We start from the raw sequence: 15,636 nt of genomic DNA, 5'->3' as shown, positions 1-15,636 counted from the left end.
TACTGAAGCTGCTGATTGACAACATTTTACACAGTGTTCAATATCTATAAAATATCACTACGAGATCTACATTCTGGTAAAAGTGGGAAAACCTCTGAGGCAGCATGTTACATGAAAAAAGCTACCCACTGTTTAACTTGCTCCTAAAACTGGACACATCTTAAGTCTTCACAAATGCATCACTATTAGTTGTGCAAAGTTATCCAGTGGGCCTGACTGGACCCTTTGGCAGGTTCTGGCAGTATGTTTGACATCCCTGATTAAAGCCTCACCATCAGTCTAAGATCAATCTTTGTTTTTCCCTTTAATATTTCTTTTCTGTCAAGACTTTATGACGATATTCTGTTGATATCCAGCCAGTCAATCTGGATGATATGTTGGCTTGATTTGATCCAATCATCACACCATGTATCTTTGAGAAGTCTTTTTAATAGCTATCCATAGAATTTTGATACTGCAAAGCATTTAGATGGCACTTTATTAGCACTGGAACACAATATTAATACCACGTTGCTTTGCTGTATCATTGTAAAGAACTGTACTATATAAGTAGGGCAAGCATGTATTGTACCTGTAAATCAACAATCCTACTGTACCTGTAGCACCACGCTAAGCTCAATGTTGAATCATGTCCTCCTGTTGGATGTTTTAAATTCCAATCTGATGCAACGCCTAATCTACTTTCTTCCAGAAAAGTTCATTCTGAACATGCCGGAAAGGAAGACGTGTAATCTGCAGTGTCCTCCCAAGTTCTTAGTCCCACTAAAAATGCACACCGCTCCTGAGGGCTACGAATGCTACATGAGCTGTGCCATAAAAGGGGACCCAACACCTCATGTGACGTGGCTCCGCGACAACGTCAGTCTGAATACCAACACTAACTACTTCATCTCCAACACCTGTGGAGTCTGTTCTCTGCTCATATTGAGGGTTGGACCTAATGACACCGGGGAGTATAAGATTGTTGCAGAAAACTTGCTGGGGAGGGCAGAGTGTGCCACCAAACTGACAGTGAGAGGTAAATCTTTAGCTAGTTTAAAGAAGTTCTACACTAATGTGACGATCTTCAAAACCTGAAACTAACAACTGCCTTTGTTTTCCTTTCCCACAGAATAAATGAAGACACTGAAGATGGTAGAATTGTTCTAAAATGCATAGAGAAACCAAGTTGCTGGTAATTTACACACTGCATCTTTAGAGTTAAGCAAACCCTGTCAAATGTAGAACAATAGATTGATTGTTATAGATTGTTAACTAAACTCACAATAAAGTCTTAGACCTAGAAATTTTGCAAGAAAGCCACAAACATGTTTTGTTTGCTCTGATTTCAGTTGTGCAATCTCAATAAAACAGACACTTGAAATACTAGTGTGCAATATGGCGTATTTTAACAGAGGTAAAGCACATGTTAAACAGGAAAAGTATTTACAGTACAAGACACTTTGTTGCAGTGATTTGCTGATTTTAAAAGTGCTATGTCAAGATTAGACTAAAACCAATGGAACAATCTGTGTTTTTCAATTATTTTTAGATGAATGGTGATTGTTTGGTTGCGATTGTTGTGTTTCCGTAACTGTGGATTTACAGTCTTCCCCCTGAAATAAAATCAAGATGGCAAAAAATACTGACATGAAAATGTACTGTATATGATACTGACTGTTACACAAAAAGAATATGTGTGGGTTTAGTGTAAATAAATATTTCATACTGCTATTGTGATGTGGAATTTTTAATCTGACCTTTGTGTCGCTGTGAAAAACGTTCACGCTTAACAGATAATACATTTCAGTGTAGAAATATTAAAAACCAAAAAAGTATGTACCTGTCTGATTGATAGATGTGCGCATATATTGTGGCCATGGGTCAAGCCTTGACATGGCTGGCAAGTATCAAAATTCATACCACTTGTTCACCTCCATGAAGGTTTATGTGAATAATTTATGCCCAGTCTTCTTGTGTTACCTCTCTGAGCGTATTTTTTGTAAGGTCAGACATTAGTCCAAGTTTAGAGCCACTGAAGAAGAGAGGGTCAACTGTTGCACCCTGGGCTAAAACTTGTCTGAGCAGTGCAGGGTGACACCTCTCAGTTTCAGTGTGACGTGCTCATTACAATGCTAAAATATATGCTACTATGTAACTGTAGCTCTGTTCTGCTTTAGTCTAACAAGGCATTAAATAATAACTGTGGCCCACTGGTATTGGAATGAGGTTTAGCTTGTTTTGTTTGCTTTCGTATGTCCCCAGTTGTATCTGTGAGTAAATACATTGAACATTCATGCATATTGTCTGATTTTAGGGGTAAACTTTAGCATTAAATTATGATTCATTAAATCAGGCATTTCTAAACTTGTCTTCTAAACATTTCTAGAACACAATTAATTAATCGACACTTACCTCGTTAAATGCTGGGATGAAATCAGGCAGCCTACATGTGCAAATTAAACTAATGGAGAGGCAGCTCAGCCCATGGCACTTCTATGTCACTTCTCATGAGACTTCCCTTTTTAATAAGAGCAGCCAAAAGCACCCTGCTGCTGAAATTCCAGTTTTGAGGGAGGGATTAGAAAGCTTTACTGCCGCGTTTCCTCTGGTGGCCCCTTTTCAAGAACCTATAGCACTTGAGGGGCCAAAGTGCAAGTCAGTAAACCTATCCCCAGGAGCCTCAGTGAAAAAGCAGTGGGCTTGGTTGCTTTGAGTGTCACTGAAAGACTGCATTGCCTCTCAAAACGAAGAGCCCACACTCAAGAATCAGCTGGAACCTGGCCGGCAACAGAGAACAGCAGTTCACTTGAGTGAAGATAGTAAGTACATTTATCAACTACTGGGAAATTTCCTTATATGTTTGCATATATTATTAAAATCTGTGAGCTAATTTATTTAAATATGTGCTAATCTGACACTATTTTGCATATTACCATTTACTAACCTTGCGCATAAATGGTAAGAACCAATGGGATTAGCTGCACTAATGTATAGTAATGAAACATGTTTTTAGACAAACATGTTTTTTGATGAGAAATGATAAAATCGAGAAAATGTTGAAAAATATCAACTCTTTTTTTACTTATGATTGCGCAGGAGCAAGAGAGTAGCGCTAGTCAAACTATAGAAACTATACACTTTCCATACCAACGTAGTATTGTGTATTCACAGTTAAATCCCTGCTGCACTTCCCTCCTGCAAATAAGGGTAATAAAAAGTAAAAACCACCTTGCCTCTCAGGGTTTAGCACAAGGGATACAATATGTTGCCGAGCTTTAATGCGATATTTAATTTAGTGTTTTATCCCAAAAGAAATGACACACTAAAAGTATATGCTCTGCTATAAACACACACAGCTCTGAGACTTAGGACACAGACCTGACAAGTGTTTCATGAATCAGTTCACACCCTTGGCAAAGCTATTTTCTCTCTCAGACGAATATAGTTTCGCAGCGGTGCACCGGGTGGGAAAAACTGCTAAATATGCAGACACTTCATCAACTGACAGAACTCGGCATAATTTATTTTAATTAAATTTAATAATAATAAGTTTAAGTGGCTATCAAATGTAATCCAAGACCAAAAGGCTTCTGTCATTAGACTAATGAGATCGTAAAAATAGAGGATTAACAGAAGTATGGGGAAGACGGAGTGCTTACATTAGTTTGTACTTGAGCCTGTGAGATACAATAAGATGTTTAATTTACGTCATATATAAAGAGGTGATATTTACCATATGATATGTATTCTAATTCAAATGTAATCTTAATTAGAATAAATTACTTTAGGGTGTAAATGCTTTTCTGAATGAAGCCATTTGTCAGTCTTAAACACACAATGCTATATCTTACATATATCTCTGCTAATGTGGCCCTTTCAGTCTTTGAGAGGAAATATGTTGCGATAATATGTCTTATTTTATTGAGCATAAAGGAACTTATTATTATTATTATTTTATATGTATATTTTTAATACATTTCTATACTTTTAAAATGCTTCTAGAGTATCTGACATTATTCTGAAAAGCTGTGACTGAAGCTTGCTCCTACAATAAAGCAATATTGGCTACAGCGTTTGGAGCATGGAACCTGACTAATTATACACTTCTGCATTATACTAGTTAATTATAAATTGATTAAAGTGATTAAGGTAATACCTGATGTTCAAAATGCCATTTAATAGTTTCAGAAAAACTTTATTTAATGGTGTAACTACAGAAAAAAAAAAAAAGGGAAAAGAGGCTATTTTTAACCACACAAATGTTAATCTTTTCCTATGGTGGTACCTTTTCTATATTCTCTTTTTATCTTTTCACCTATTTCTTAAGATAATTTAAGGCTAAAAAGAAAGCAAAACCTAAATACAAAGACGGTAAATACGACTGTTATATTTGCAGTCAGCCACGTACCCCGCTTTCTGAGTCATGATGGATGTTTTATGGGGTATGTGACCTACTGCCTGCAAAATTAGGCCAGTCATTCACAGGAATCTACAAAGGGAATGTTAAGTATTTTGTGATCGCATGAATCCTTTCAATTATAGCACAGATAGAGTTACAAACCCAGGTGTCCTGACACCAACTGGGATATAGGTCTTAACGTCAAGGTTTAACACTGATGCCACATAATGCCACAATATGTAGCCCTTTTTATTAGAGGGAGCAATAAATTGTGTCTTATTGCATCTTAAGTGTCTCTCAAAGGATGTGTTTTACTTTAAAATGCATCAGCGTCGTGTTGTAAAAGCGGGCACACTGCCTTCAGCCACTAGTTAAAACAACGATAAGTGATATTCATTACAGATTCAGACCATCTGGATGAGATTAACTGCATGTCAGACAGATGGGGACTCTTATGGTTACTAAGAGTGGTCAGGTCATGCTTACAACTCCAGACTACACTGGAATTTTTGGGTATGTTCGACACTGACATGGGGGAAAAAACCCAATTACACAATCCAAGAAATATTCAAAGTGTAGACCAATTAAAATGGTATACCAGTGAAGTAAACAGTGTCGCCTTATTAAGTGTCAAGTGTTTTAAAAGTGCATTGTAATGTCTTTGCATTAACAGGGAAGCTGTTGTCTGAATCAAGATGTTTAAAATTCGTAAAGCGAAGGATGAGGAGCCAACTGCTCCGGGGCAGGGTGAGTAATTAGAGTCTGAATGCTTGTCTTCAACTGCAAATTACTGCTAGACAATAGTGTGTGCTTAAAACTAAATACATACAGCTTTTTCTGATGATATCATATGAACTTGAATTATATTGGAGCTGTCAAAGGTTCATAAATGTGTCAACTGATCTCATTTAATGACAGTTAAAATTAGAAAGAGGTCAAAGGTGCCTGGAGTCATGATCACCCAGTATGTGGAAGAACTACCGCAAGGCATGACCACCCCAGATTTCACTCGGAAACCCATCGCTATAACTATTCAAGAAGGTAAAACGCCACCTTTAATCACACAAAAAATTTTGATCTTCTAACACAGTTACACAACGGTACATTCTTGCTGCCATTTTTTTTTTTTAGGGAAACCGGTGATCTTCAGAGCGGTAATTACTGGTAATCCAACACCAACTGTGTCCTGGGTGAGAAATAACGGGGAAATTGATGAAGAAAAGTACAAAATCGTCCAAGATAAAAACTCTGGCGAACACCAGCTACAGGTAAGATCACTGACCATGTGTCACAGAAAATGCTTTATAGTTGATCTGACACCAATACCAATATGGGATATGCCTGTGATACTGGCTAAAATACTGGACTAGGTGTCGGCGAGTATGAGGGGCTTTGTGCCGATCCGATCCCACGTAATTTATTAATACATTTTTAACAGGGTTCTTACAGAAGTTACATTAAAGACTTTTTTTTAATGCCAATTGGAAAATTATTTAGGACCATATTTGCAATAATCAAAATTGAAGGAAAAAAATACAAACATAAACCAACATGTCAGAGAAAAACGATTTATTCATCCCCGAGGGGAAACTGAATTACAATTTTTAAATACCAATCAAGGCCCTTTTTTAACAATGCCCTTTTAAAAAATGTCACTTTCTAGAGTGGAACACAAATTAGATTAAATTAAATTATTTTAAATATAGATATTATAAATAATTTTAAGATTTTTACTATGCAATGTCAGAGAAAAACAATAAATAAAATAATACTTCCCATGTCTTAGCATTTTTAAGACTTTTGAAAGATTGAATCAAGATTTTTAAATAACAATTAAGGCCCTTTTTTTAATTAATACAATGTCCTTTTAAAAAATTACACTTTATAGAGTGGAACACATGGACAACAATGAACATATCAAATTAAATTAAAGATTTTTAAATACTAATTATGTTGTTGTTTTTTTAATTAATACAATGCCCTTTAAAAATGTCACTTTCTGGAGTGGAACACAAATTAAATTAAATAAAGATTTTTACAATGCAATGTTAGAGGAAAAATATTGATCAATTGTATTTCCCACGTCTTAGTATCTTTTTAAGACTTTTGACAGACTGAATTAAGATTTTTAAATAACAATTAAGGCCCTTTTTTTAATGAATACAATGCCTTTCAAAACTTATGCAGGAACCCTGTTAAAATAGTTTCACACCTGCAATAACAATGGCAGTTTTGCCAGAAATCAATTCCTCTTTGCTGCTTTAAAACAGTAGCCTTCATTGCATGTTGTGCTGTGCAGCCACTGGCAACCTCTGTTTTAGAGCGGCGAAGAAGAACTGAAGTCCAATAAATAGTGTAATGCTGGTCATTGGCAAAATTTAAGCACGTCTATGGCATCCTTTCTCTGTATGCATTTGTTTAGCCTCACATCCATTCAGGGTTAGTGGTATACAGCTGTTTATTTTTCTTTTGTAATGCAATGGTATCACATCAATTACTGACAGAAAAGTTGAGGTATTGGAAAGGCAAAATTGGTATTGGAGCATCTCTAGAATGCTTATTCAAGTTAGTGTCTAAAGAAGGCTGATGGATCAGTTCATCAATCAGAATGTTTGACAGGTCATTTATCGGTATTTTGCAAAAATAGTGATGATCATTTATTGATTGACAGATGCCTGATGTAACAGCGGATCAAGCCGATACCTACAAGTGTTATGCCAGAAATGAATATGGAAAAGCGGTTGTAACTGCTACACTGAATGTTATTGAGGGTCAGTTACTCACTTTTATTCCTTTACACATCAAATTTAAACTAATTGTTAAGATTAATTACATCAGTCTCACTTCACTTCCTTTTCTTCCATTTCAGTTGGCTATAAGAAGAGCAGAGCCATGCAAGAATCAAGAACAGGTACACAGCCTAAGTTTAATCTATAATAAAGAAGGGTCAGCCACTGAATAAAAATTTTAAACATGCTGCTCGTTTTGTTGTAGCCATCCGAGAGGTGCCTGAGGACTTTAAAAAGGCCTTAAAAAATAAGTAAGTATTACATTTACAAATAGGCAAATGTAAATGACTGTGTTTTTTGTTTTTGTTGTTTTTCCTAGCCATGTATGATTATCACCTTACACTGCTTAATCGTTCTTTTCCTTCTTTTTATAGGGTTGACATGGAGGCAAAAGAAGAGAAGAAACGTGAAATTGATGATAGCTTTTGGGAACTGTTGATGAGTGCGGACAAGAAAGATTATGAGAGCATCTGCGGTCAGTACGGTGTCACTGATTTTCGTGGGATGCTCACGAAACTAAACGCGAAGAAGTTCGAAAGGCAGCAAGAGCAAGAAAGGGTATGTTTCAGCTTGAATTCAAATTTTAATTCTCAATGAGACTTCTAGCTGGTTACGAAAATTATATTATAATTATATATACATATATAATCTAAACCGACACAGCAATCATCATTGTGTGAATGAATGCACACTGTACAAACTCTCTTTTTCCCCGTACTTCTTATTACTACAGGTTGTTGAAAGGCTATGCAACCTTAAGCCCATTGAACTGAAAGACAGTGGAGATGCAGAGTTTGAACTTGAAATGTCACTGAGAGACCCCACCAGCAAAATCTTCTTATTCAAGGTGAGCTATTCCATTTTAAATATTTACTTATTTACTCAGTGGTTGATAAATTAAACAAAAGCATTGATAGTCTGCAACACATTGACATGCACGTTACATAATGCTCCGACTGTTTATGTTTACTTAGGATGGAGTTATGATTCCTTTTGACGCGGAGACAGAGGTAAAACATGGACTGAGGCAAGTGGGAAAGAAGTTTGTGTTTAGCATCAATGGTGTTGAGCCGGATGATGCAGGAATATACCAAGTGGAGGTTGATGGAGTTAAGATCTTCTCAACGGACTTCAAACGTAAGACGATGCACCAAATTGATTATCTACATGCCATCACAACAGTCAAAAAGAGCTGAGAATGCTTGCTAGGAGTTGTCCTATAACAGATACCATGTTATGCTAACAATAATTTTGGCTTTGTCTAGCTCCCCCAGTGGACTTCTTGGTCAAGATTCAAGATGTGAAAGCGGAGGAAAGAGAGGACGCTGTGTTTGAGTGTGTCGTCTCACAGCCCCTGAAAAAGATTAATTGGATGGGAAAGAATGTCCAACTGGAGCAGGGGGACAAATTCGACATTCTTGTGTCAGAGGATATGCTGATTCACACACTGGTGGTGAAGGACTGCATGCCATTGGACAAAGGAATCTATGCGGCTGTGACTGGACTTGTCTCCTGCAGTGCCTGGCTTATAGTGGAAGGTACCGTCGATATATTTTAATTACTGTTCAAAAAAGTTGATCAAACACAGCAAATGTCTCATAAAGCATTAAAAATGTCCTGGTACTGTGTATCTTTTTGTTAGTTGACAATGACCCAAACTCACATGGAAAGAAGAAAGCTCGCAAAACAACCAGAGCAGGTGGTGGTGGAGCTGAACTTTTGAAGATTGCTCAGGAGCAAAATGCTAAGGTACAAAAGGAGAGAGAAGAATTGATTGCAAAGGCAAAGGCAGAGGCAGAAGTTGCTGCTGCAGCTGCCGCTGCCGCTGCAGCTGAGAAAGCAGAAGCCGAAGCTAAAGCAAAGGCAGAAGCAGAAGCCAAAGCCAAAGCCAGAGCTGAAGCTAAGGCTAAAGCTAAAGCTAAAGCTAAGGTGAAACCAAAGGAAAAGGGAGATGAGGGAGATGAAAAGACGAAGACAAAGACAAAGACAAAGGCCAAGGTAAAGGCAAAGGCAAAAGGTGGAGAAGGTGCAGAAGGTGTAGAAGGTGAAGAAACAACCACTGCTGAGGGAGAAGGCGATGAAGAGGATGAAGAAGAGTATGAGGAAGAGTATGAGGAAGAGACTGAGGAAGAGGCTGAGGAAGGGGCTGAGGAAAAGTCAGCTGAGCCTGCATCATCAGAACCCAAGCAGGAGGGAGAGGCCCCTACTGAAGTTGCTGATGCTGAAGGAGAAGCGCCCGCTCAAGAGAAAAGAAAGAGAGTGAGAGCAGGCCCACTTGTCCCTGAAACAGTCATTGGTACGCTCAAGAACATAGTCATTCAATTCTAAGCACTGCTATATTGTTCATCTCTTCTTGTTCCCAGTTAACAATAACTTTGTATTTCCATTTAGACCCAGGAGTGTACTTCACCAGCGGACTGTCAGATGTAGCTGCAATCATTGGTACTGATGCAGAACTGGTCTGCAGGCTGAGCAGTGAGGAGTGTGATGGAGTGTGGTACAAAGATGGGATAGAGGTGAGGAAGAGCTGATACAGGAATAGCTTTCATCTTTAACCCTCTGAGATTTAAAAATGGTAACGTGTGTGTGTGCATTTCAGATAACGGCTACAGAGGATATCTGCATTGTTAAAGATGGGACTTATCGCAAACTGATCATCAAAAACTGCAAAGAAGAGGATGCTGGAAAGTACAAATGTGAAGCTGATGGCCGTAAAACAGAAGCTGCGCTAAGTGTTGAAGGTACTGTACTTAAGCTGAGGTACTCCAACTAAAGCTGAACAAAAGGGCAGCCACTGTGAGAATGTGTGTAAAACATTTTTCTTCACAGCTCAGCAATAAAAGTCTCAGTTTGAAAAGCTGTGTGCTTTTTCTACTAGATCCTCCAAGAATTAAATCTGAGGACCTCGAAGAGTTCAAAAAACCTGTTGTAATCAAAACTGGGAAAGGGGCAGCCTTCGAGCTGTCTTTCGTTGGCCGGGAGCCCATGAAGATCCAGTGGTACAGCGAGGGCGAGGAGCTGTTGGAAGACACCCACACCAAAATTGAGAAGTCCTCCTCACACACCCGCCTAGTGCTAACAAAGTGCCATCGCAAAATATCAGGGGAAATTAAGATAAAGATTAAGAATGAATGTGGAACAACTGAGGCCATCTCACAGCTCCTTGTGTTGGGTAAGGTCGCGCTGCATGTTGAGAACTGTATGTTCTTCATTTGTACAAATTTTATATAAATAATATAAGACATGGATATGAGTGTTTGTTCTTTTTTCTTACTGCAGATAAACCAACACCACCCTTAGGCCCTGTGGATATCATTGAAAGTTCTGCAAATTGCATTGACTTCAAATGGAGGCCTCCCAAAGACAACGGCGGTGCCCCGATCACAGACTACATCCTGGAGCGCCAGCAAATTGGCCGAAACAGCTGGAAGAAACTGGGCAAGATTGGCCCAGAGCCAAAATACAAGGATACTGACGTGGATCATGGAAGAAAGTACTGCTACCACATCAGGGCAGAGACTGAGCAAGGCATCAGTGAAATGATGGAGACTGATGACATTCAGGCAGGGACAAAGGGTAAGCTTTCCTACAAGCACAGCAACACTTACTGACAGTGTCCCAAATACAAAAGGCTTTTTGTGTTAGCCTCTTTCTAAAATGTTATCCATCTCTCAGCATACCCTGGACCTCCTTCTACACCAAAAATTGTCAGTGCTTTCAAAGACTGCATCAATCTTGCCTGGTCTGCACCCACTAACACCGGAGGAACCAACATTCTGGGATACAATGTGGAGAAGCGCAAGAATGGCAGTAATCTGTGGGGCTTAGTAAACCCACCCGAGGAGCCCATCAGAGGTACAGCGTTGTTTACAGTTTGAATACAGAAATGTGCAAAACTAAAGATTATTTCCTACAGTTTAAGTCTTAACTATATGTTTTTAAATGCCGACAGAGAAAAAGTACGCAGTGAAGGATGTTGTTGAAGGCCTTGAGTATGAGTTCCGTGTATCAGCCATCAACATTTCTGGTGCCGGAGAGCCGAGTGCGCCTTCTGAATTTGTGTTTGCAAGAGATCCAAAGAGTGAGTAATAAGCCAATAAAGGCTATACTGTTCTGATCTTAATGATTGATGTTTGTAGGTGCAACGCTATCAAAAAAACAGCGAACATGAGGAAAAAAGTAGCACCTGCACACCTACTCCATGCCACAAAGTTTAATCAAGACATTTCAATTCTACTGGGGTCTTCTTAGAGTCAAAAGCATCATTTTGACTGGAGACAAACTTTCTGGGATACACTGCAAAGAAACACAAGAGTGGAAGTAATCTGTGGGGCTTAATTAACCCTTTGAAACCTGAGGTAAACATGGAAATAGGAAAAAAGAAATGACCCAAACATGAGCAGGATATCAGTAAAAAGTAAAAAAAAAAGTAAAAAAAAAAAAAGAAAAAAAAAGTGAAAATTAGGATGAAAAAAATAAAAGTTAAACAAAAACAAAACAAAAAAACGGGAAATTACCTGAAAAAATAATGACATAAGCAAACTGTGGTTTTTTTTTCTGCCACCCAATTTTGAATGTATAATTATAAATATATAATTTTAATATTATACATAGAATTTTCTGGGCATTCTCCCCTTGTTTTTTTTTTTTAAATATACGTTTCTAATAATGCTCCCTTTCTCTCAGCTAATTTTCTAACATTTCTTTTATTTGCAGGATATTTTATGCCAAATTGCTGAGTCCTTTTTTCTCAATGAAATCAACCCAATTTGCTCAGTATTAAAGAATACTTGTGAAAGGTGTCTGGAGTCATGTTGCTGCAGGTTTCAGAGTGTTACCCCAACGTTTCAATCCTACTTGGATCCTCAAAATAATCCTTTTGACTTAACAAAGATCTGAAGAGGATAGAAATAACGATGACTAAACCTTTGTACCATGGAGTAAGTGTGAAGGCATCACTTTTTTCTCTCAATGATCAACTGCTTATATGTCAGTGCTTTAATGCTTACACTTTCAGAGCCTCCTGGTAAAGTTATCGACCTGAAGGTGACCGACTCCACATACACAACCTTATCACTGGGCTGGAACAAACCCACAGAGGAGGAAGGGGTCCAAGATGAGGCCAAAGGCTACTTTGTGGAGCTCAGACCAGCAGAAAACCCAGAATGGGGTCGCTGTAACTCCAATGCTATCATTATGAACTCTTATACCATCATGGGTCTGAAGTCTATGGCCATGTACTGGGTAAGAGTTGTAGCAACCAATGAGGGTGGAGACGGTGAGCCTCAAGAGTTGCCCAACTACATCATTGCAATGCCTCCTCCAGGTGAGTCACCGGGAATTATGAACTGACTACAGTCATTTGACATCTAACCTAAATTTAATCTGTTCAATTTCTCCCCACATTGTCACAGTGAGGCCTCACTTCACTGACAAAAAAATGAAGAACTTTGTGGTGATGAAAGCTGGGAACGCTGCTCGAGTCACCTTCAACTTTGAGGTTCGATATAATATTCATACAAATACTTAGGAAGACAAAAACGCTAAGTTTTATTCAATGTCCTGTTTAAAGTTGCTGCTCTACAAAAAAGTATAAACCCACATCTCAGCCCAGTATCTGCTGCTGTTGACAGGCCTCTCCAATACCAACTATCAACTGGCTAAAGGACGGACTTCCTGTTGGCAAGCATGTAACAATGAGCAACACAGACACATCGTCGCAGATAATGATCCCCTCAGCAGAACGCCAAGACACGGGGATCTACACAATCATTGTCAAGAACATTGTTGGTCAGGAGACCTCGAGTGTTGAGATAAGAGTCACAGGTACATTAAAAAATAATATTTAAACGTATCCATGACAAACAGAAGTTAAAAGTGCCAAAGGTTTATGGATTTGCAATGTGATATCATATGCAACATCTTTTTGGATGGAGTTGCTGTAGTTTTTGGAGGAAGCAAAAATGGTTCTTATATTTCCAGAATTAATTATTTAAGCTTTTAATTATTAATGTTCTTTAAGATGCAAAAAATATTAAGTCACTGCTGACAATATGTTCAAAATCCTGTGCATGCTATATTTTGTGTACACTTTGGCGTTGAGGGATGCATGGGGAAGGTTTAAAGAGAGCAAGACTAATAACAACATTTCAAAAATCCTTTCCTACCTGTCTTCAGATGACCCCAAGCCTCCAGGCCCTGTGGAGCTGGAGGAGAACGTGTCAGGAACAGTGTCGATCTCCTGGACTCCCTCTCCAGATGAGAAGAAAGACGACAGGCTGCACTACATGATCACCAAACGCGACTCTGTGAAGCGCACCTGGCAAATTGTGGCCGATCATCTCTTCAATAACAAGTTCACAGTCATCAATATCATGCCGGGACGGCAGTATAAGTTCCGGGTCTACACCAAGAATGACATGGGGGTCTCCAACCCGTCAGAGTCGGCAGTCTGGGAAGTGAAGAAAAGAAAAGGCAGGTTTAAATAACGTGATACAAAACTGTGTTGTTTTCATTAGGCTACGTTAATGTGAAACTCTTTTTTTTATCTTGAGGCTTTTGTTGCACTTTGCAGTGGCGTGGTGAGTGCAGATGTCGTTGGTTCTGCACCGCTGTCTGTCTATAAACGCATGAGACTTTCACACTGAGCTAAAATGAAATGAGAACTCATAACTTTGGTAAAAAAACAACAACATAATAAACAGTCTCATACTGCATTTTGCTGTCAGTTATGGCATGTTGTGTGTAACCGCAGGTGGGGCTCAGGCCCACACACGGGAGCTCTGCTGGGTGGAGTAGAAAAGGAGAGCGGAGAGTTGGAGATGGCTGCACTCTGCATGTCTCTGCATTAAAGCTTCACAATTAAAAACACCTGTGTGAAAGCTAACATTAAACAAAGGATCAATCCTCTAAATAGCTGAATAAACCTGATTCCAATCAGTTAAAAAACACCTTGATCGGCCGTGATTCCGATTTCTGAGAACTGACTTGGCCATCCCTAATTTATACCCTTTAACCCTTTTCTTTTCTTGCGTCCTTTCAGAAACATTTTCCTTGAGCCTTCCTCCCTCTAAAGACTGCAGCTTTGAGTCGCCTCCTTCATTCTCTGTTCCGCTAAAAATGCGAAACAGTCCAGAGAGCTATGAGTGCTACATGAGCTGTGCGGTGACAGGAAACCCCAAACCCCATGTTACCTGGTACAGAAATAGCATCAGCCTCAACACCAACACTAACTACTACATCACTAACACATGCGGGGTCTGCTCCATGGTGATACTCAAAGTTGGACCCAAGGACAGCGGGGACTACACAGTCATTGCAGAGAACCCTCTGGGCAGAGTGGAGTGTTCAACTAAACTTGCTGTTAAAGGTAAAAACACGTTTAAATTTATTTGTTACATCTTGGAGTCTACTCCTCTGGTTACATGTTTTACCAGTTTTCTGCTCTCTCCTCCTTCAGACTAGGGTGATGCAGTGAACTCCTGGAGATGGCTGCTCCATTTTAAATGAATGGGAAACAAAGGATGTGCCAATTTCTGAAACCTGCTTTTTGTGAATTATTGTATTAATGTGTTTCAATAAACTGTGAAGAAAATAAAGGATGAGAAAGAAGAGAGTAATGAAGGAATAGCTCCTGATGTTATCCACAAATGCTCTAAAGCAACAATAACAAATGTGATGAATTCAAACTAGATTTTGTTGTGTTTGAGTGCACATTTTACTCAATTTATCTACTGGATGCAAAGAGCATTTTGACAAGAGACGTCCGAGAATCAACAGTAATTATATGCTAATCTTGCACCCAAACGTGTTTATTCATTGACCTATTTTTCCCTGAGCTGTGATTAGAGTTAGTTTCCTGTCTGCAGAAAATCTGCTGGCTTCTGTGATGTTACTACCTCATGGAAGATTGACGACATGACAATATGGCTATAACTGAGCATGTTATAGAGTGTCTATGTAGTGTTTGAATTAGTAATCAGAATGCCAAATGTAAATAAATCTTTACTGATCAACTGTGATGTGCCCTACTTGCCTGTCTACAAAGGGGACTTGTAATGCTTTTCTCTATTTTGTGTGTTATATGTAGTGTCACAATAAAGAACACTTTGAACACTTAGTTTCCAAACTTTTTTCTACTCTGTCTACACTATGACATCATAGTGCACTGGATTTCTTTACACTCATCTGCTCCAGGCCTACACTGTCACATGTTAAAGTCAGGGAAACACGTAGTTGCAGATGTTGTATATTTCTCCCCATATTCCTGCTGGAACATGTCCGGTGGTGTTTGGAAGCTTTTAATGGGGATTTTTCATGGTACAAAGTGCCGCTTTTCTCTGTTACAGTAATTCCCCAGCTGCAACATAGATGTATATTAATAACTAGATACCGGACTCAGAGCTGGTGCCTATTGTAGACTGTATGAATAATGGATGTAACTACTGTGATGTCAGCAATCGGTTT

General features: G+C 38.8%; 2 protein-coding genes and 1 long non-coding RNA gene across 3 annotated transcripts in view; 2 read left to right on the top strand and 1 right to left on the bottom strand.

Moving 5' to 3' along the window:
* Nucleotides 1-784, bottom strand: part of LOC126386215 (uncharacterized) — a 34,839-nt gene extending 34,055 nt beyond the window's left edge. Inside the window, exon 1 of the long non-coding RNA XR_007569476.1 lies at nucleotides 597-784. This is a non-coding gene — a long non-coding RNA (uncharacterized LOC126386215). The remainder of the gene's footprint in view (nucleotides 1-596) is intronic.
* Nucleotides 1-2,129, top strand: part of LOC126386204 (immunoglobulin-like and fibronectin type III domain-containing protein 1) — a 36,296-nt gene extending 34,167 nt beyond the window's left edge. The window contains exons 24-25 of the mRNA XM_050038397.1: nucleotides 692-1,018; nucleotides 1,112-2,129. Of these exons, the coding sequence (XP_049894354.1) occupies nucleotides 692-1,018; nucleotides 1,112-1,116 (332 nt within the window). The 3' untranslated portion in view covers nucleotides 1,117-2,129. The remainder of the gene's footprint in view (nucleotides 1-691; nucleotides 1,019-1,111) is intronic.
* A 505-nt stretch (nucleotides 2,130-2,634) lies between these two features.
* On the top strand, nucleotides 2,635-15,289 carry LOC126386489 (immunoglobulin-like and fibronectin type III domain-containing protein 1). Its single transcript, XM_050038874.1, has 24 exons — nucleotides 2,635-2,801; nucleotides 5,055-5,128; nucleotides 5,300-5,422; nucleotides 5,513-5,649; nucleotides 7,053-7,152; nucleotides 7,251-7,292; nucleotides 7,376-7,421; nucleotides 7,545-7,728; nucleotides 7,904-8,017; nucleotides 8,145-8,307; nucleotides 8,436-8,708; nucleotides 8,813-9,466; nucleotides 9,562-9,686; nucleotides 9,770-9,911; nucleotides 10,049-10,342; nucleotides 10,450-10,746; nucleotides 10,846-11,025; nucleotides 11,123-11,251; nucleotides 12,188-12,496; nucleotides 12,585-12,670; nucleotides 12,804-12,996; nucleotides 13,348-13,644; nucleotides 14,213-14,539; nucleotides 14,630-15,289. Exons 2-24 carry the CDS (start codon nucleotides 5,077-5,079, stop codon nucleotides 14,632-14,634), a joined length of 4,272 nt encoding a protein of 1,423 aa, XP_049894831.1. The 5' UTR covers nucleotides 2,635-2,801; nucleotides 5,055-5,076; the 3' UTR covers nucleotides 14,635-15,289.
* Nucleotides 15,290-15,636: the final 347 nt, after the last annotated feature.

Source organism: Epinephelus moara, chromosome 24 (assembly GCF_006386435.1).
Source record: "Epinephelus moara isolate mb chromosome 24, YSFRI_EMoa_1.0, whole genome shotgun sequence".
In the NCBI taxonomy this organism is placed as follows: domain Eukaryota; kingdom Metazoa; phylum Chordata; class Actinopteri; order Perciformes; family Serranidae; genus Epinephelus; species Epinephelus moara.
Note: the sequence above shows the minus strand (reverse complement) of the source record. Positions and strands in the feature narration are given on the sequence as shown.

What these genes read in the sequence shown, in the direction of transcription:
- LOC126386489 (XM_050038874.1), top strand. Translation starts at nt 5,077, where the DNA reads ATGTTTAAAATTCGTAAAGCGAAGGATGAGGAGCCAACTGCTCCGGGG. An exon ending in GCAAAATCTTCTTATTCAAG is followed by an intron (nt 8,018 to 8,144) that starts GTGAGCTATTCC and finishes ATGTTTACTTAG; the next exon opens with GATGGAGTTATGATTCCTTT. An exon ending in GAGTCACCTTCAACTTTGAG is followed by an intron (nt 12,671 to 12,803) that starts GTTCGATATAAT and finishes TGCTGTTGACAG; the next exon opens with GCCTCTCCAATACCAACTAT.